Source organism: Stegodyphus dumicola, chromosome 4, assembly GCF_044657685.1.
Source record: "Stegodyphus dumicola isolate Sdum_Otavi_A_Nest chromosome 4, ASM4465768v1".
NCBI lineage: Eukaryota > Metazoa > Arthropoda > Arachnida > Araneae > Eresidae > Stegodyphus > Stegodyphus dumicola.
This window is the reverse complement of record NC_140771.1, coordinates 111599362-111621725: the sequence shown is the minus strand read 5'-3', so window position 1 is coordinate 111621725 and position 22364 is coordinate 111599362. Positions and strand designations below refer to the sequence as shown.

Below are 22364 nucleotides of genomic sequence, written 5' to 3'. Positions count from 1 at the left end.
TACTCTATACTTAACATACAATCACCCATAAATTTTAACATGCATTTACCATAATTTCATACTACGTATCTGTAATAATTTCACTTGTTTTTTATATACACTTCATTGACTGTATATTCGGGAAAGAGGTCAATATTTTTATTTCACTACCTGAAAGAGGCGGGTCTTTATAATTGAATTTGATTTTGTTCTGATGTCTGCACATTTTGTATTTTAATAGTGTGTATTTTAATGTATCTTTACTTTTTTAAGTTAACTCATGTTTCACATCTCATATCATTACCTACATTTTTATATTTCAACTCAGCTTTCATCATCTTAGCATTTCTGTTGACTTTATAGGCGTCCTGTTATTTTAAACTTGTATTTATCCAAAGTATGTGTGTTTATTCGTTATTTTGTATGTTGCACAGCCCTAAACTTGTTCCCTTCGAATATAACCTGCCAGATTTTGTGCCAGGCATGCACCACCATACCATACCATACCATACCATACCGTAATTCACGCGAAGTGTGTATTAAAAAAAAGGCTGCTAAGCCGAGTGTTGGCTGCTAAGTTACTTCATAAACCATACGTAAGGCTGCTACGTTATTTCGTAAGCCGTGTGTTGAAGAAAATTATAATTTTAATAATTAAGTTTAATATTTTTCATCATCTCATGCAGTGTTCATTAATCAGCATACTATTAATCAAAAAATTATTAATAAACAACCTCATACGATTAATCAAAAATTCTTCACATACTATTAGACAACAAACATCTTTGTGGAAAATAAATATCTAAGATTCATTCTCGTATACTCATGTTCAAACAGTAATCTTTCTTCATAATCAACCAAATGGCGTGACAGCTAACACATCTTATCCTGTAAAGTTTTTCCATAATTTTTTAGTTATTAAAATAAATAATGGAAAAATTTAAGTTGAATTATTTCGAAAAAGTTTATTTGTATCTTATTTACATTGCTTTAAAAATTATGCACACCATGTATTGCTTGAATAAAATTTCTCACAATATCTTTTTATGAGATAGTATTCCTTTTATCATATAGATTGTAATCAAGTGAAAACATTTTTTCAAGATTTATTACAACCATTATAGTCATATTATCTATATGATAAATCTATTAAACTCATCCTCACAAATCTCTGCTTACATATATATAGTAAAGACAAATCATGTATTTATGATCACAGATTATAAATAATATCCTTGCAATACTAAATTGCACACATTATATTATTAAAAAAATAAATGAAGTGCAGATTACATACATATTCTTCTTTATAACTAGAGTAAATTTTAAGGCATATTTTTTTTCCATTTTAGGGATTCGTTAAACTGATGATATTATGCGTCTTAAAAAAAACAATACGTAAATGATATTAATTTTATCAAATGTGTTTGCCAGTTAATAATTAGAGCTGAGACTTTTAGTGCTGATCATTTAACTCAGTTCGTTTCCCCTATGCTAATAACGTCTTGACTCACCGCAAAAATTGTGATGAATAAAACCATTTGCTTTATGAGCTTCGGTGACAAACTTTCTTTAAGACAGAATTTAAAAGATTTAGATGAACTAAATAAACTTTTTTTTATTAGCATCCTGAGTTATCAAGCTCTGTAACGTGTGGTGCAGTTCTGAGTCTTGTTATTACTAATGCCAAATGTCAAGGTATAAAAAAATATCAATTAAAAGGCTTCAGTAATTTTAATGATCATAAGCCATTAGAATAAGTACCGTTGTCATTAAAGTCGAAGAAAAAACGCGCACAGCTTTAAGAATTCCATTTCTTTCATTATAATGTATTAAATGAAAAAAGAGAAAAAAATTGCACGTATTCTTGCGAGTAACAAAAGATGGACTACTGTAATTGAATACGACTAATTCAGTAATGTATTTGCCTCTAAAGTGTTTATATGTAAACTGGTTTAAGTCAATCGGCGATATTGAGTTAAATTTTGTATTATCATAAAGAAAATTCCCGTCATTATGTAAATGTGCATAAAACTTCATCCACTGTTTCAATTTTACGAGACTTTTAAAAACTGGTAGAAAACAAGCTGTGTGCTGCTAACGTAAGTGTGATTATCCAGTTTTTAAATACTGTAAATAAGCGAATTCTCAAAGAAATTAACAATTTAATTTGATGTTCTCAAGTTTAAAATGTTTCTCAAGGAGTGACACTGTAATAACTGTTTTTTATATAGGGTGACCAAAAAAAAAAAAAAATGCAACGGATAATTTATGCATAAAAGAATACTTACCAATCAGAAAATGCAAAATATTGCTGCATATTTACAAAAGGTAAATGTTACGAATGTAGAATTTCAAGGTTGATTTGACCTGGTATCCATGACTGTTCATTTAACAGCTTCGTTGCAGCTTAATCGGCATGGAGTGCTACGCAAGGGAACAGCGGGTTATGATTACGAAAATTCATTGCAAAGATGGCGAATGTTACGCACAGACTGTTAGGAAGCTTCGTGCAATGCTTGAACGAGCTATATTTAGACTTCACATTGCATCAAATGAAACAACAATTCGCAGATTTAAAAAGAAATTTGAGGAGACAGTTTTGACAGCAGACATTAAATCACCATGCTCTCTATCCAACCCGTCTGTTGAAAATATCGCTATTTTGAGTATCAATGACGTTGTATGATCTAAAAAAACAGAAATAACAAAAAACAGAAATAACAAAAAAAAAAAAAAAAAAAAAAAAAAAAGACTTAAAGAGGAAACTGAACGTGTCTATAGCCACCTCGATAGGGAAATACGTGAAAGTGATTATGAATTTCATCGAGAAAGTTCGGTGCTGTAAAGTAAGTCGTGGAGATCGTAAGGCATACATTTTTTTTATTTCTAAATCGGAAAACTTACCTGTTGTTAAGTATTATAAAATATTTCACACCATCTGAAAATAAAGTATTTTATTGCATGTATCAAATCAGGCGACCTACTGGATCCATTGGGACACCCTATATTAAGCTAAAGCTGCTAAGCATGTTTTTGCAACGTAACCTTGATAAAAGTTGAAGTAATTAAAAAACGTGTTTCAGCTTTTGACGATTTTTTCCCCGAACGGTGGGTACTATTTTGTCATTTTTCGACATTGGCCAATCCTAAGGCCGAACGTTGTGGCCATTTTATTGCGGAGGCACTTGATACTTAGGCCACCGTTACCTCCTAACCACTATATCGTCGACTTGACGAAAATGAGAAAATTAGAATTATTACATAAAAGATTACTTTTTTTTTCGTTTTATAAGTTCTTAATAATTTTTAATTCATTGTTTGGTATAACAATTCAATAAAAAGAACACTGAAAACGTTTCTCCGTTTCTTACTCATTATCACCATAAGCACGGGGGGAGGAAAGATACAAGTAATGCAGTAACAGATAAATTTTATTGACTGAGCTATAATCTTTCATTCCACTATTGCGTTATATACTATATTGCATTCAGTTTCCAATTAACGTCTTAACTAGCCATGTATAGTTCTGTAATTTTATGCTTTTCATCTTTACACCGCTCCAAACAATACGCACAGGTAAAGGAAGTAATCCAATTTTTTTTTTCCATAATCAAATTTGGATCCAAAAATTCGATAGTGGGTTTCCAGTAAATAAGCATGGATTAGGGTCACCATAACACGTTTATACCATTTTTACAATGATGTTACTCTGACTGCGTGTCTGCCTATCTGTCTGAATATATGTGTGTGACGAGTTTTCGTCTAAGATAATTCTTATATCAGATTCTCAAAAATGTCTGTTTTCCCTCTTAAAGCTTCCTGCTTTCATATGAGGAGTTAATTAAATTTCAAGTTAAACTGGATAATCGCAAGTGATTTTTTAATAAAAGTCCATAACATTTTTTAAAGAATAATCGGTAGCAATACTTTACTTGAAGCCCCAAACAATGTCGTAGCAATCAACATAATATATTCTTGCATTTACTAACTATAACATGTTGTTGTATGTGACGAGCAATATTTGCTGACACTTAAATACCGCTGGGTATACGTGCATAGCAGATTAAAATATTTCTAAACCTTCCGATAATAACGAAATACAAAAAAAAATTATATTTGTCATTTAAATATATTTTAAACACTTAATTTTCTGTAAGTGAAAAATAATTAAACTATATAATATTCAACCGGAAGTGATACTTTGCTTAAAGCTCAGAGATATTTAAAGCACGGAGTTTGATCATATCTGATGTGAACTGGTCACATCAAATTGTTTGAAACATCATGTTTAGACAAACTGTTTTTATTTTAATAAATTCCCCTTAGTTATATGGTAACTAAAAGCTTGTGCGGTTTTTGAAAACAGTTCCTTTTCGCGCTTTAATGTGTCAAATTGATTCTGATGACATCAAATGTTTTGTAGGAAGCGAAATCTTCAAAGAACATGCCGTTTTAAAAGGAGATTTTGATGCCTGTAGCTATTTGGATCCGGCGCTATTTGGACGACAAATAGCGCCGGATCTGGCGTGAGCATAAATTAACATCGTTAACATTAGGAGGTAGGGGTAATGTCATCTTTGTTTCTGTTTAGCATTAGATATTAGCAATATTTAATTAGAGTGAAAAAAATTAATGTTTTATTCTATCGCAATAAGAGACCATTTTTGATACTCACTTATGTATCTAAAACGCAAATCTTTTCTCTCATGTCAGCATGTCATATTCTCCAATTTCGCTGAAAGTTCAATGGATGTCGTTATCTGCAGAAAGAGGTACGTAGACTTAAAAAGCTCAAAAGTATTCCTGATATGCAGTAAATTGCAAAAAATACCGCATTTACTTTCTCCCTTGTGTGATGTTTCTCTGAATATTTTATCACAAGCGTCTGAAATTTTTCAATTTATTGACATAACTTCTTGTAGGCGGTCAAAAAGCGAGCTCGCTTAAATTATAAAATGAACTCATCTACATAGTGGTTGTTTTCAGTTGCTAATTGATTTGCTCGTGGGTTTTGAGTGCATTCAAGAAAATGAGGATATCTGAAGGCTTGATGGTTTTAAAGATCATTGCACGTACGAAGACAGACTGAACGGTCAAGAAGATGATGACAACGGTGACTACCAGTTATCTGTAGCAGACGACACAGACAACATTTCCGGCAGCATAAGGATTCTAAGGCTAAGGATTAGCAATGAAAGGAGAGGGCAGCAATACGAATACAATTAAGTAGAAATGAAGATACTGTATTACACTGAAACTGAAGCTAAAAAAAAACTGGCTAAAAACATCTAACGGATCTAAAAACATCTCCGGGATCTAAAAACAGGCTCGAGTTTTTTTAACAAAACTAACATCTTTTATTCACAAGATAAAAATAAATAAATTTAAAATTTCTCTTATTAAGTATTTTTTAAATCATGTATAAATAATAATAATATGGCAAAAGGAAAAAAAACTCAAAACTTATATTTATTTTCTATCTGAAATCTTACGTTTGGTACATGCAACATACTCTTTTGGTTAGAGTTTGTAATTCAAATATATTGACAGCTAAAAATTAAATTTTCAGATTACCGTTTGTTTAAAACATTTAATATGTATTTAATCACTAAATAACTTAATTAAATTTAAACTGAAAGAAATTATGAATATTTTCTTAATTTTTCCGAGATAATTTCCCAAGAAAACAAAATTTGAGAATAAATATTAACAGCTTAAGCTCTTTCTCTTACTTATTCAATATTTCTCGTACACATAAATAAAATCACATTTCGTACTGACATAGTAGGTACAACATTACATAATATGTCGGATCCTGAAAATAAGGGCATTATTTTCTCGTTTCTTTGTTGTACACACTTTCTCTCTCTGAAGGTTAGTTTATTGGTAAATTATATTCTCATAATTATTTTTATTTCTCTTCTTCTTGATTATTTTGTATTTACATATTTATTATTTTGTATTTATTTATTTTGTATTTAGTTTTTTGTATTAGTATTTCGTCAGTTTTATTTTCCTTGGCGTTTACTAATTTCCTATCGTGGCAGGTTTTCTGATGCTTAAGAAACTTTACAAAAATGGGGTTTCACTTCTGTTATTTACTCTTTAGTTCGCTGTAGCCTTATCTATTGCTGGCCAGATGGAACTTTCGAAATCCGTGTCTTTTTTGGTAACTACTTCGTTCCTCCGATAACCCATTTGGTAAACTGCGGTCAAAACTCGTTGATGTGACGCACCTCTGAGGCTTTACAAGGTCCTTGAGCTGGACATCAGATAGCGGCTAAATATCCATCAGAAATTGTTATGTTAATATAACTATGCATTCTTATTGGAATGCAGATTTTTTGCAAAGAAAACATGTTGTGATAGTTAGCAGTAGTTTATCCATAACTATTTTTTGTTTGTTATGTTCTTGCTATAACCGAGCAATTCGGAAATTGAATTCCTTGCATAATTTTCATCTCTTGATTTTTAGATGATAAGAGTGATTAAAACACGGGCAGATATACGTGAGGAAGTACGGTATATATTTGTATATAGTAAGTATAATAAAAAATCTTCTTCTCCTTATAGCTGATTCCTTCAGCAACAAAATAAAGATTAAAGTTATATTGATTATCAGCTGTGTTAACTGGTTTCACTCGGATAGATATTGTACTGTTAGCGAAGACTGATTTTCAGTCAGATTTTCTCTGATCATGCATAATTCGATCTGGTTGGTACTCGTAAGAGCATTCAAACACAGCTACGAACACACTTTTCTAGAATTGAAACATCAGTTTGCTTCACATAGGATGTTAGAATGACATTGACTTAAGGTTTTTCTCTATTTTCCAAGCTGTAGATTTGTTTTGGCCGTTCTCTAATGTCTTTTTCGTATATGTACTCTGGAAAAAATTCAAACCTAAAAACGCTCATCTAGCACGTTCACATTAAGAGATCTAAATTGCGTACTCTAGCTGTTAATGATAAGTGGGGTATTTGTGATAATGTAGTACTAAAGTAGTGATTGGCAACGTAAGTTGCATTATTTTTTTCCACTGTCCAGATAAAGTGAGCTCTAAATCAGGTTTTTATATAAGTACAGAAGCTTTACAGATAAGCAAGTTTTCTGACGCTGCAAAAGAAAATCGTATAATACGATTTAATTTTCACAACTAGAATAATCTGGCATTATTGTTTTTCGTTGATGACATTTCCAAATTATTTTTATTTGAAAGTTCGCCATCTTTTCCATAGCAGAAGGCATAAACGTAAAAAATAGAAATCATATTAAAAAGAGTGTTTGACGTTAATATTTTTCTCTTGTAACGAAAGGAAAATCAATAACGATTCAATTATAACTTAAAGCATGTATAAAATTTGTGACATCTAAATTTCAGTTCTTCAACGAAGTAAACTGAAGAAAGTCTGATACTTTCAAGCTTCGTGACCTTATGCTAAGAGAAATAATAATGCTGACCCTTTATTGTATGCAAGTGAATTAAGAGATTATTAAATAATACGGGAAAATATTCCGAATTTAAATTTCTACTTTAAATTAATATTACCTGAACCAAAACTGAGTAAAATTTAAAAGTAATTATATTTCTCTAAATTAATTAAAGCAAAACAATACTTTAAAAGCTTTACATAAACTTCATTTTTGTGAAATTTAGGAGGTACTTAATTTAATACTAATATTGATGATACGTAATCTTGATAACATATGTATTACTACTTAAAATTACTTTGCTTACGTTTATTGTCCAAAATTATAAGCTGGTGCGCTTTTCTTTTTGTTTCGTTTACTTTTTTTTTTCTGATGGAGAGAGTTACGTAAGGGTATTTTCCGTTTTTTTCGAAGAATGAAAGAAAAGTAAGAACATGATGTTTATCTTAAATTATGATAAGCCGATGGATAGCATCGTTTTTACCCATAAATACACACAAAAAATAATAATTACGGCGTCAATTAAATTAGATTTATTTAGTTAGATTTTTCTAAAGTAAAATTCGGTGCTCTAAAAAGTGCACTTTTTTAGCACTGACACTACATGTTTGCCTTTTACTTAAAAATTACAATTTGAAAATTCGAGCACAAATATAGAACTTAACTTAGATCTATATGGAATTATCAAAACAAAGCGTTTTATTTGAAATAAGATACAGAAGCATTATTATTAACAAAAGAAAATGACAATTGTACAAATATTTTAATGATATGATACAAATTTATGCAAATTTCGTTTATAAAACAGCTCGGAAACGTATGATAATCAGGAAAGCAATAAATATCGAAAGGGAAATTGAAGTGTATTCCGAATATCTAAGTACATCTATCACCGTTAACAAGCATCGGATGGAAAATCGATATTCAATTGGAATGTGGTTATCGATTTTCCATTACGGGGATACTAGAATTCTTTATAACTGATTATAAAATTATTAAGAAGTATTGTTGCATCCTCAAAAGACAAAGTTTGCTTGAGTTTGCAAAGATTATTCTGATACTTCGGTGCTATATCGACACGCATCCGCTTATCATTAACTACTTTGAGCACTGTAGTTTCAGGATTATTTATCATTTCATTGTATGAAAGCTGTTCAATAAAGAAGGAGACTAATTTTTTTTTTTTTTTTTTTTTTTTTTTTTTGTAGCTGTATCTCAGCAACATAAACTAAGGTCATATTTTTGAGTAGTCTCATGTCTAATACCATTAGCGCGTTGAGTGGTAGGAGAGGAATGTAATGTTTGCACAATTAGCACTAATAAAACATTAAATTATATGTAGGAAAAAAACAGAAAAACTGGAAATGTATGTAAAAAAACAGAAAACAGAAATAATAAAATATAAACAGAATATATATTTATGCGCGCTTAGTTTGATAATGTTTGTCCACAGCAATTTTAATAATTTTAAACAATGACAAAAATAGCCTTAAAAATTTCAAATACAAATGTCACTAGAAACGTAAATACTTGCTTTCCAATCGTTTAACTAGGGAAGAAAGTCACTGATGGTTGATGATTGTCTGCAAACGATATATTAAAGTTCATTTATGAACTGCTTATAGTTTATAAGTTTCTAAAAATTACTTGATCGATGCTGTAACTCTAATCTTAAAAACTGTAGGCATTCCTCATCTCAATATTTGTAGAAAATTCTCCGATTTCATCATTATCTTCTACAGAATATTTGTCGCATAATATGTTTGTATTTGTTTCAGAAAGCGATTAGCAATTTTCTTCTGTGATTGATGCCTCAACTTGAGTTTTTTTTTAATCAATATTCGGCCAAGCAGTAAATTCCTCACAATTCGTATTATTAAGGTGACTTCAAATCTACTACTTCGAGACATGTTTTTACCATTTAACAAATTCTATATTCTATTTCAACTTTGTCTGGGGATTTTAATTTTTATTTCGTGACTCTACTTCAGTTTAAAGAATTATTTCTTTCATATTTTGATAACATTAACCGACTTGTTCATCACAATAAGTGATTTATTTTCTATGTTTTCGTATACAAATGATACTTATTTTTTTTTTTTTTTTTGTTCTGAGGATAACTAGCAATGGTAGAATAAGTACCACGACTCAAAACTGTTAGTTTGCTCCGAGTCGATTTCTAGGGTTTCTAAGGGCTTGCTTTATCGACATTTCGAGCTCAGCATGCGAAACATGTTTTAGATCTTTACGTAATGCATATGTTCTAGGTAGCCATGAGACTGATATTTGTTGATATAACTTATTAAACATGCCCATGATAAATGTTTTAATACGACAAGTAAATTTAACATTTGCATATTTAATGCTTTTAAATATCACCAAACCTTCTTTGAGTTAAATGTAATAGTATAATAAAATTCTTTAACATTTTTCTTTGCGATATTGTGTTAGTTACTGAATAAGTAATTGAGTTATGCATTCTAGAATCATATTTTAAATTAGCAAATAAATAAATAAATTTAAATTTTATCTCTTTAAATTTTCTTTGGGATTCGATATTTTAATATTTATAGTATAAAGATGGGTAGACTCATAAATATCACTTAAGAAACAAAATGGTCTGGAATGATTTTAATTTATAAAGTCAAATTTGAATTTTATCGCACTCTAATTTTCAATTCTTTAGAAATAAATTAATGATCTAAGTAAATTTATCTCATGGTTTATTTCTTGATAAATATAAATAATAACTTTTATAGGTAAATTATTTCATGCGCACAAAAGGATAATGCTCGAAATAAAAGAAGGAATTGTAATTCACATCTCAGCTAACGTATAATTTTATGTTATTGAGACAAGACTCAACCATATTTTAAAAATGACACTTTTCTCAGATATACAGTATAAGAATGAATTTAATTGTTGATTTAGAGAATGAGGTTACTACTAAATTAATTCTTAATGTGCACAAGCTTCGTTTAATCCTTACTACAACAGTTCTTGACCTATCGGCGTTGCGCAGTTGGCTTCATGAATAGTATTTTAATTCAATCGTGCTTTAACACGGGTTTATTTATAAATATCAACAGACTAATTAAACATTTCGAGGGGCATATATGAATATCATTTGAGGTTTTGAATAGACATTAGGTGTGAAATCTTCAAATAGATCCTAAAAAAATTCTATAAAATTGTAAATTATTCATTTGTTTTCATTAAGCAGCTATTTTATGCCATTCTCGTTTACCGTTTTCTTGCCAGAAAGCAAATTTTAGTCGTGGATATTTAAATAAAATATTAATAGACAATACATTAAGTAAGGTTTAAGATTATTGAATCAGAGTGAATCTCTTGATAGCAATTTGCCTGCGGCATTGCATTAAATAAGGTTTAAGATTATTGAATCAGAGTGAATCTCTTGATAGCAATTTGCCTGCGGCATTGCGTTAATCTCGCCATTAAACTTTTCACGCTGGTGTTAGATTTGAGCGAATTTGCTCGTTATTCCTTTTGTATAGTCTTTGGTTACTTATTTAACACAGCTTTAGTTTGAATTTATTATTTGAGTTACGCCATGAATTTTGGCTGGTTCTATAAGCACAAGCAGTACCTTCTATTAAATTACTAAGTTTTAAAAAAGGTTCTTTTACACTCTTAGTATGTCTCTATTATAATTTCCAAGACATTGCGATAATTGCTTACGTCTTCCAGAATCTCAAATTAGTTTATGCTTTCAAAGAAGATGAGACTCTACAAAATGCAATAGAAAAAACAGTCTAGTAGTTCTTAACTGTAGGATGAGGCTGTACGTTTAGAACTAATCGAAAGGATTCATAACATTTGGAGGTAAGAAAGAAAAGGAAATACGATGAATGTCATTAAAACAGACTCAAAAATAAATACAAAATATGCAATTTTATGTATTATTTATTTGATTAGATTTTAGCGCAAATGTCGTTGGTAAATTTATTTATTTATTATTTCCCATTGATAAGCAGTTTGAATGCGTGCAGATGCAATATCTATCCTTCACTGGGGCATCACGCCAGCCTTCACGTCAGTGACATTTAATTTCTGAAGGCAAAGAAAGCATTTCAAAGTTTGCTACCAAACAGTCGTGATCTATGGGTTTAGTTTATAAATTCATAAGTGTAGATACGATTTATAGAGCTTGGTATCACTGGTACGCTTGCATAAGTGAAACTGTTCTGGAGAGAGACAAATCTTATAGTTCAACAAAACTCGTATGAAAAAAAAATAAAGATTGCTTAAGCACATATTGATAGCACATGTTACAACAATAATGATTATTGCGTTGTTTTAAAGAAATTTTGCAATAAATTTCATTATATTTAAATTATAACTATTTGTTCGCGTAATTTTACATACTGAACAAAATATTAATACTATATAATGCAAACTGTATTAAAATATGTGGCCACGCAGCTCAGAATATTCTCAATTTTAAATAGTAACGTCGATTTTTGCCAAAAGGTTTCTAATATTCACATATTTTAAAACTTTCTTCTTTCTATTACTGTACTCCGTCTAAAGCAAAAAAACAAAAACAAAAAAAAAAAAAAAAACGTGTTATATAGTCATCGACATTCTTCTTATGGAAAACACTGATTGTTTAGCTAGGTAGAAATCACATCACTTTCTTGTCGTAATGGGTTGAATACACACAGAATGATCATAGCTTGATAAAATTTCTTTTCACGAAAGAAACACTTTACAGTTCTGGAATTTTCCACCGAAGCATTCGTACAGTTCTTCTCAACATCACAGAGCGCAATTAGACCGAATTAATCACTCAAATTACAGAAATTGAATGGTTATGTAGAAATCATCCGCAAGTAGTTAACGGTCGAATAGCTGTGGACAAATGGAACAATTATCCACGACGACAAAACATCTAAATTCAATCACCAACGAATACACGCTGTTTATTTAAAGAAATTTAAAAAAAAAATTCAAGCAATTTTTTTTTTTTGCCTTAAGATGCATTAATCTGTGCAGTGAACTTTTATTGTGTGCTTAAAATTCTAACTTAAAATGCAATTATCAAGAACTGAATTCTAATTATCAGTTATATAGTGAGATATTATTACCGTTACATTACTAAATTCTTCTTGTAAAGCAACTGCAAACATTTAAGCACAGAGACATAAATATAGATATAATTATAGATAGATATTATTTTGTCTTGCATTTAATCATAACTTAAAGGGAGGATATCATAATGACATTCTTTTTTATGCTAAAACAGTCACTTATAATACACAATTAAATGTAGACATATTCCATTTAAGATATTTCTTTATGCATAATGTGTTTAGAAGGCATAAACTTTACATGCTTTTAAGTTATTAAATAAGAACAGGCATAAAATTTACCAGCTTTTATTTTACTTAAGACATTATTTTAGTCATAATGTATTTAGAAAGCATAAGGTTTACATGCTCTTAAGATAAATAACATAACAATGCAGGCTACCGATATTTAAATTGTGGTTTTATTGATCAATTTGCCATAGAATAATCCGTATTTTTTTAAAATTTTTTTCCTTAAAGAATTAAACACACCCGATGCAAAAGTAGGACAGATTTACTGCTTCACTATGCCTCAAAACCGGAATAATGTTTTGACTCGCTTCTCGCGAATGAAATGTCATTTTTCGCTTTAGAATGTTAAATCGTTAAATACCTGATCCAGGGCAAATATTTTTTATCGAGACCTTTTTGTGCATATTTTTCGCTTGAAGTGAAATAATTCTTCAATGGCCATAACTTATTGCAGTTCCTTTCTAACATTTATAAAAATAATCATACATTAATGAAAGAAATATTTTTTTTATTTTTCGTTTTCATTGATGGGATGACAAAACACGTCATTAATTATAAAATAACTATCTTGGTGCATACCAGTTTCTTAGAAAAACGATTTCTTAATATTAATTAGTAACGGGTTAGAGAAACCTTCAAAGTGTATAATCAAAAAAACGAGTTACAGTAAATTAATACTAATTAGTTCGAATGTAATGAATTTGAATGATAAAATTAAGGAACGTCTAGAATGCTTGTGGGTTTAATTAAAGTATTTGAGAGAATGTTTAGAGATATGACTTTTAAAATTATTCTTTTTTTTTAACGTTATTTATTTGCGCACAATTCTGACACTTCAAGTCAGTATATGAAAGCATTCGTTGCCATACGATTATATAAAAAATATTGAAGTTATCAAATAGATAATTATCCAGGTAAGCATTTATTTTGAAATCATTAACTGATGCTAACTAGTTCCAGTTAATTAATTAAATAAGTAACAATTTAAACATAATTTTTTTTATAATACACTTATTAGAAATGGATAGCAGAATTTTTAAAAGACTAATAACTTCAAACGGAAGGAAAGAAAAGATTATATTATTACTCTACAAATAAAAAAGTATTAATTAATTATTATCATTCTGTACTGGATACTTTCTAAAAAGAAATTGAGGAAATAAGCAGTTGGAATATGTTTGTAAGTATGTGTAAAATTGAATTTTTTAAAATGGTAGCGTTCTTTCAAAGAATAAATTTTATATAAAAGTTCTACATTGTGTAAGAAATCATTTTTATACTAGCAGGCATTTAAAATAAGCATCTTTCATCGATCTGATCGATAAAATGTTGCGCCGATGGAGCATGTAAATATATATTTTCGTGTGACCTGTGTTAATTATCTTTTGAAATGGCATTTTTACATGAAATACACTAATCTGAATTTACATTTTTCATTACACAGTATATGCATTTCATTCGGAGTTTCAAGCAGACTTGAAAATGCATTTTACTTCATTTCACGATCAGTTTACACGATATGAATTCCATGAGATCATTCAATAATACTTTTCCAACCTTTCCTTTCTCTTTTCCTTCTCTTTTAAAAATTTTTAATTAATCTGCATCATGAAATAAGTTTTTAAATTTAAATCTGAATTCCCTCTATATTTCATTTTTTTTTTTTTTTTTTTTTTTTTTTTTTTAGGAATTCCAGGCATTAAACTGAGAAGTATGAATGTTGAAGATGATAATCAACGTAAGTATTTCGTATACAATTTGTTCAAATATTTAAGGAAAACCAGAACTGAAATCCAGTTTCTAGGCGCAAGACAGAATACTAAAAGTTACATATTAGTGTAACTAGAATAAATTTACACCATATGGATAAAATAAATAATTAAGTAAATTATAGTTTAGCTTTTAGAGACATTCAAACTGATATTCTAGATTTGCTCTTTTTCCTTCCTTGTACGAAGTAAGAGAAATGTAATAAACTCGAAAATTTTCGTATCATATTTCAAGAGAAATATCCACTTTGATCGGAATGGGTCCCGAACCCATTTGAAAGATTTCTTTTTGTTGATGTCTGTAAGTACGGACAGAATAAGATAATGATTTTCCCAAAACGGTTTGTAGAATTGATTTAAAATGCATGAAAAAGGAATTTTTTCTCGTGGCGTCTGTACGTTAAGTACATATGTTTCTCGCATAGGTCAATAAGTAATATGTTGGCTAAAGAACATTGAAATTTCGTACATTGTACTGCTATAATATCTAGTTGTGCATCTCTCCTTTTTGGCTGCAGTCCACAGTACCAAACATATATGTCTATGTATTTACCCAATCTTATTCGGCTTAAAATTTCTTACCCGACTTTTATTTTCACAGTCATTGGTAAATATCATATACTTCCAGTTACAGAAGTATTTTAAATAACGAAAATATTTACGTTTTCGCAATGTCAGACTTTTAAATAAGTTTAATTTTGGACAAATAACGAAGTCTAACTTTTAATACGGTCTCCCGGTCTCTATACTTATGTTTGAGAAAGTTCTATACTGGTTATGAAAACATGAATTAGAAGACGTTTGATTCCCACATGATAAAAAATGAGAATGTGCTTGGCATTCTAATCGCTCCTATTTCAAACATTTTAAATTTTTGATAGCTTTTTGGTAAGAAGAGAAGCAACGTAGCAGCGTCTTAGTGGTAACAGAAGCAGAAGCAAAGTGCTCAGGTATCCAGTATGGATGTTATTAACGGAAAGGTTTCCGTTTTCTGAAATTTTGACTTCAGAATTTGCTACGCTGCCATCGTTATGTAAATGTCACGTGATATGGATTATTCTAGAAATGACGCAGTCGAGACATTTTTTTTTCCTGTTTTTAGAATAGAGAGGGGAAACACCCAAATTAAAATGAGGAATAAAAATGCTTTTGCTGATTTAACTTATTTTGATTTACAGATTTTATTATATATATTTGATTGATATTATAAATTTGATTTGCATATATATATGCAAATCAAATAAAAATGCTTTATAATTATATATTACAAACGAGCAGGATTATCTTTCATTATCCTGTATTATAAAATTATAATAAAATTTTATTTGATATTTTAAAAGTTATATCCTTTATCTCTGGTGCTTTTGTTATGCTGTCAAGTTATTATTTCGTAGCCTAGCATTTAGAAATATAGCGTAATATGAAAATGAGCCTTCACTTTCTAACTTGATATTCAAAACCCTTTTTATAAATAAACCCTAACAAAATGATTCAACATATATGAATTCAACACTTTGGGAAAGACTCTTCGAACTATTTAGTTAAACTGTTTCTGAAGCTTTCAATAAAACTCTGAACGATGGATACAAACTCTTACAACCTATCTCGCTTTCAGTTTTCCTCCACACTATTTCCTTAAAAATTTATTGCCGTCATAAATAACGGCTCAGAAAGCAACTGTAAAACTATCGGCTATAAAACCTGGCTAAGCTGCGAATTTTTACCAGCTTAATACACTCTTCCGGGATAAAAAAAAGGGGGGGTTGCTGTGTAAATAGAGCGCCGAAAGAAAACGCCCTGGTCGTTACAGTGCTATAATTTGTATGTTTTATATGCAATGAAGAACTACTTCTTTCGTTTCATACTGCACAGTGTCCATTCAGAACATAGTTTATTATGATTCTTTAAACTTACCCAAGGGAGTGAAATAAATGCGTTGAAATTGACATTTAACATCAAAAGCAGTTTTATTCTTTTTTAAGTGTGCGTGATTAAATAAATATATCTAACAGCTAGGATCTTTGTATATTTTAAATTATCGCCCCTCTGTATTAAGTATATCATTCACATTCTTATGTTGTAATAAAAGTTGGAAATGCAGAAAACAGACGTCATTCGCCTTGATAATACCTGAAAAGAACTAATAAAATCTTTTAATGCTAAGCATAAGTGGCAGTGTAAAGTAAAGAAAATTATCTATATTTGGCTGAATATTATTTGCGTAAATTTAGAGTGCATCGTGTATAGCATATTAACATTAGAAATATGTCGGATATATTCCACGCTCTTTCATAACTAACTACTGTAGTGAATCTTTGGATAATGTGTTCGCTTTTATAATATTTACAAATTTAAATCTGTATAAGATTACTCATTTAACATTCTACTTAGATTTTTTTTTTCAATTTATGTATCAAATAATTTAATTTTTAATCCTTGATATGGTTTCATTATCCCCAGAATGTTCCAGATGAGGCTTTATAAGGCCAGTTTATTTTTCACCGAAGATCAACAATGTAAAATTAGAAAACGGAAAGTTACTGTATTCTATAGGATATCAAGTAATATAAAATCTAAGAAAAGGATTGCGTAGTTTCATTCAGAACAAAATTTCGTTGTGTTCTTATTCAACTGCAGTTTCAAATGTCAGAGTTTCGAAGTTACGTTTTTGCACCTTGCATTTTAAGAACATTAATTTCTACAATATAAAGTAGCATAATTTAACCCCTTTCCAAAACTGAAGTAACTTTTAATTAAATTAGTGTTCACAGTTTAATTTAAATGTTATGTTAAACTTAACTCTTTATTAATCCCAGCCGTTGAAAAGAATGGCAACCACAATTTTAGTCTGTCTGACAAATAGAAACCTCATTTGGGTTTACTTGTTGTTGTTGTCTTGCCTATGAATTTCCTGGAAGAATGGTTAGTAGACACTCAAGGAGATTAAACTTCTACTTCCACCCCAGTTTTGAGGAGACCCAGACCCGAGGGGTGGTCCGAGGGCCTCCCACTCTCTCTCCTTGCACCAAACAAGATGACAGGACTTTTGGCTCGCCATATATTTAGAGTGAACCTATACCGCGAAGACACTATGCATTTACAAATATCCATGCCTTCTCCGAGATTCGAAACGGGCCCTTTGGTACCGCAGTAGGCTTCCCTAACCAATATACCGTTTGAGCAGCATTTGGATTTTCTTCAAACAGTAACAATAGTAAAAATGATGTTTCGAAATTGTACTTATAAATAACTGTACATACATTTGATACCTTTTAACAAGTGTTTAATTACGTTGCACTGGAATTTATATAAACACATAATATTTTGTATAAATAAATGTAACGTAATCGAAAATATTGCATTTATATGCTGGAAACAACATTTATTCTAGATAAACTGATACACGAGTTGCCGAGTATCAGAATAGAAGTTTCCCTTAAGAAGATTTCCATGAAAGCAATTTAGGTCATATAGCCCTTGTATTCTTTGCTATAATCAATTAATGTATCCAACTACGTTCTAATAGTCAATTTTGACGAAATTTTTCAAAACACTTTTGTTATTATATTTTAAAGCTTATATATAAAGCTTTCCAAAACTACATTGGTGTGCAAAAATTAAGGACGAGACAGTTTTTTCAATATAACTTTGTACAAAAGCTTTCCAAATCAGCACATTTAATACCGTGTACAGTTGCGCGCCTCCAACCTGCACGCAACAAAGTGGTGACTGCTGAAACTGGAAATTAGACAGAGTCTTGAGAAGGGTTTAAGTCCCTTTTTATTCAACTTTAGAAATTACAAATGCGTGCTCTTGACGCTCACAAACTACGCCGACCCGGCGGTAAAATAAAAATAAGAAACTAAAAAGAGATAATAACAAGAGACTAACTACGAGGCTCTCTAAACGTAACTAACCTCACCGCGTTTTACAATACCTCTGATAATTCAGCAAACTCTGAATATCACGTTGAAAGATTAACAATTTGCCGAGGCAAGCACACAGGCCGAAACGCGTGGTTCTTCAATTTCTAACTAACTACCTCCGCGCTCGTGAAGTAAGAAAGCACACTTCCAACTCATTTCCTTTATATTTAACTCAGAATACTTCCGCTTATAATTTGAATCCTTGCGCGTTCTACTAAAAATTTACATACTCTGGCATTGGCAGTTCCAGGGGAAAGTAAGGCTTGACAGGAAAGATAGTTTAAACTTAAAATAAATGTTAGTTAAAATAAATATAAACCCTACATTTGCCGCTGTCAGAATTTGGAAAACTTGGAAGCAGGTCCTACAAACGACCTGTTGTAAAGTTTCTACAATTCTGAACTAACTTTTAAGAGCCTCGTTTACATAAAAAATCTTATGTCACAAAAGGTATACTAAATTTCTGTAGATAATTATTTAAATGTCTCTTCTTACAGCAACTTTTCCTGGACTTCAGCAATCAATCTTGTTCTTTTCCTTCCAGCATCTGGAAGGAATAAGTATCAGTATCTTTCTAAATACATTATAATTTACACGTTCTTGACACTGAATACATTTTTGTTTTTAAACGATTTATTTTTAGTTACTGCTTACTTCACATTCATTCAAGTATTCAAACTTTAATTTAACTTTACCCTGGCTCTCCATCATGTGTGTTGTCAAACGGGAATATTCGTGTTTATACTAAAACACGTTTTAGTTTTAGTATTACAACACTTCCCCTAACCACCATGATTTGTTAGAATTCAACGACCAAATAGACACACCTTACTCGACATTCTACAACTCGCTGAGCTACTTAACATTCTTAAAATTCAAGTGTAGGTGGAGAACCCTACAAAACACATTCATTCTAACTTCCTCATTCATCTTTAGACATGCAGGCTTTCGCTCTAAACCATGATTTTATCTACAGTTTAATACTTAAATTTGAATTCATTGCTTCTGAGCATTTACTTTTAGCATCTAAAATGTTATGCTTCTAGACTAAATTCTACTTTTACATAACTTTCAAGTATTTACGTGTATTTACAAAATTCTAATACATATGATTTTTACAATTTACCATAAAATGAATAAGAGAAAAATAAATTTTTACTTTACTCATTCTTCGCCAAGCTGGCGGCACAGAAACTAAAATTCTTATTAATACAAGAATACGAAGTTATTTTTATCTTCGGCCAAATTTTGGCTTTAACATAACAGAATTAGTCTTTCGACCAACAGAAACTGCTTGTTCTTAGATTTTATATTGAAAGAAAATAATACTTTTGCCTTAGCTAAATAAGTAAAACAAAACTAAGTCTCAACCGAGACACATTGACTTTCGTCAAAACATAGAATTTCGTATTTACGCATAACATTTCGGAACAAAAGAAAAAAAATTTATAGAAGATTTTAACTTATCTTTGAGTTTTCGATGATTGGAACTCCGTCATTCTTTTCTGGCAGAACTGTTCCCACGTTATAGGTTTCATGGACGTCAATCTTCTCCTTAACCCATTAACTGCCAGATTTTTTTAAATATTTTTTTAATATATAGTTACGTATTTACATGTAAACCAATTTAGTACATTAAATTTTACAATACAGAAAAAAAAATATGTTTTTTATGGATTTAAAAATCAATCCCCATTTGGGGATCACGGTACATTGCATGTAATAACTGTAAATTTTTTTAAGAGTGCCATGGAATAACACATTCTACGTGTAATCCTACATCACACTTCACGCACTGTTTCCGAACATTTTTTTTACAAACCGCACATTTTCTTTGTTTTCCGTCCAATGTTCTTTCTAAATAATGTCCTTGAGGATTTTTTCTTACGTCTTCTGGTACGCGCTTCTGTGAACTCACACTGTACGATGGTCGTCCACAATTTTTCGGGTCAGACACGGAATGTAAATTCAAATAGAACCGTGGAACTTCTCGTCTGAAATTTAATAGCGGCATTTTTCCATTAGCAATACAATATATTGTATGAGCATTAACTAGAGCCACATCCACTGCATTAGTGAAAATAGGAAAGTACCATTTTTTGCCTCTAATTTTTATCCTATACTTTTGTACATTCCAGTCAAGCTTGTCAACACCTCCCATGTTCTTATTGTAATTTATAATGGCATTGGGTTGTGGAATTAATATTTTTTTTTCTCAGCCCTAGACCATCTCGGCACACGTCCCAAAGGTAAAACTTCCAAATGATTTGATAACATTTTAACAATGCTGTTATCTTTCCAAACAAGACCAAATATTCCATTTATTTCATCATATCTATAATCAAAAGCCCCTCTAAATTCTTTCTTCATTTCCTTATCTGTTTTTATAGGGCACTTATTCATCCTATTACATCTCACCGTTCCTGTCGCAGGTATATTTCTCTCTTTTAGATTTTTCAGCAAATCAAAACTTGTGAAAAAATTATCGAAATAAAAGCAGTGTTCCTCTGGTTTGTCTATGGTTGCTATCTTATTCAATATTACTGACACACCTAATCCATAAGTATCTCCTTCTAAATTATCTTCTTCTGAAATTCTACTTGGCTTACCTTCATAGATGTCAGCATTATAGCAATATCCGGTCACACCACAACACATTGCCCATTGCTTGAACCCAAAGCGAATGGGCTTTCCTCTAATAAACTGCTTTAGAAAATGATGACCATAATAACGTACCATTTGTTCATCAATACATATGTTATACGAAAATACGCCGAACTGCATAAATGCTTTATTCAGCTCATCCAAGATTGGTCGTATTTTAAATAATCTGTCTTTGTTTCCATTTATTAGTGGTATATTTGTATTGTCACTGAAATGTAGATTTCTTTTTATTTCAATATAACGATTTTTCGACATACATTTCCTTACAATTCCAATATCTATATCTTCTTCTCCTGACCAATACATCTGCTCTTGAGGCAAAGAGTGATATCTAGTTAACAGTAAAAATCCCAAAAATTTTTTGAAGCAGTCTGAAGAGAGCGTAAATTGGTGACGATTATTTTGAGTTGCATAAGATACACTTTGCTGTACGATGTGATTACTAGATCATCTGTGAAGAACATTTCAAAAATTTCTACTGGTCTTTTATCTTTTACTCTTTCTATCATGGTCATTCTACGTTGCTCGCACTCTTCTTCTTCCTGACTAGAAATGTTGAATGATGCTCTTTCTCTTTTCCACCTTGATATGGGTTTTTCTTTTTTAGGTTTCTTTTTTCTTTGAACAGTAACTTCTTCATTACACCTACCGCCATGAATTTCTAATAAACCTGGAACATCGTTTGGAATTGTATCTTCCAGAATGTTGTCATCTATATCTTCTAAATCAGACACATCATCCGTTCTATCTGGTGGTAATTCAACTATGTCAATAGTACCTCCTGGGTCATCATCATCTGTCAAATCAAGATCATTGTCCCAATATTCTTCAAGCTCTCTTAGCGTTGAAAATTTTCTTCTACTCATGATTATCCAAATGAAATAAAAAAATATTTAAAAAACACAAATTATAATAATACTGACATTTATCAAAATCCAACCATGTTGATCTTGCGGATAAAACTCTCTAAATGACACAACTTCTCAGCACAATGTTCATGTCCATCTGCTCTAAAATTTTAAATATCTTGCCCAATAGACGAAAAGGGCTAGCGACGTCCCACCCCAATTAGAAGCAGGTGCGTTTCAGAATCACCTGCTCTCAACACCTGCTATTTCCACCCCCACATCTTGTTTCTATTATTATTATTAGTGGGCAAATTCAACATTTTCGTTAGAAACATTCTTTCTGGAACTCTCCCCCTTTCTTTCCCCCCGTATCAGGTCTATATTTGTCAGTGGAAGCA

The 22364-nt window shown here is 30.7% G+C and overlaps 1 protein-coding gene across 5 annotated transcripts in view; it reads left to right on the top strand.

The window, feature by feature from the left end:
• The window catches only part of LOC118187717 (neural cell adhesion molecule 2-like), a 1091694-nt gene that overhangs the window by 730591 nt on the left and 338739 nt on the right, over window positions 1-22364 (top strand). For 4 of the 5 annotated variants that reach the window (XM_085815340.1, XM_085815343.1, XM_085815339.1 and 1 more), the window contains one exon: window positions 14447-14497. The exons of the other annotated variant lie outside the window; for it this stretch is intronic. In XM_085815340.1, coding sequence (XP_085671466.1) covers window positions 14447-14497 — 51 coding nt within the window. The remainder of the gene's footprint in view (window positions 1-14446; window positions 14498-22364) is intronic. 5 annotated transcript variants of the gene reach the window in all.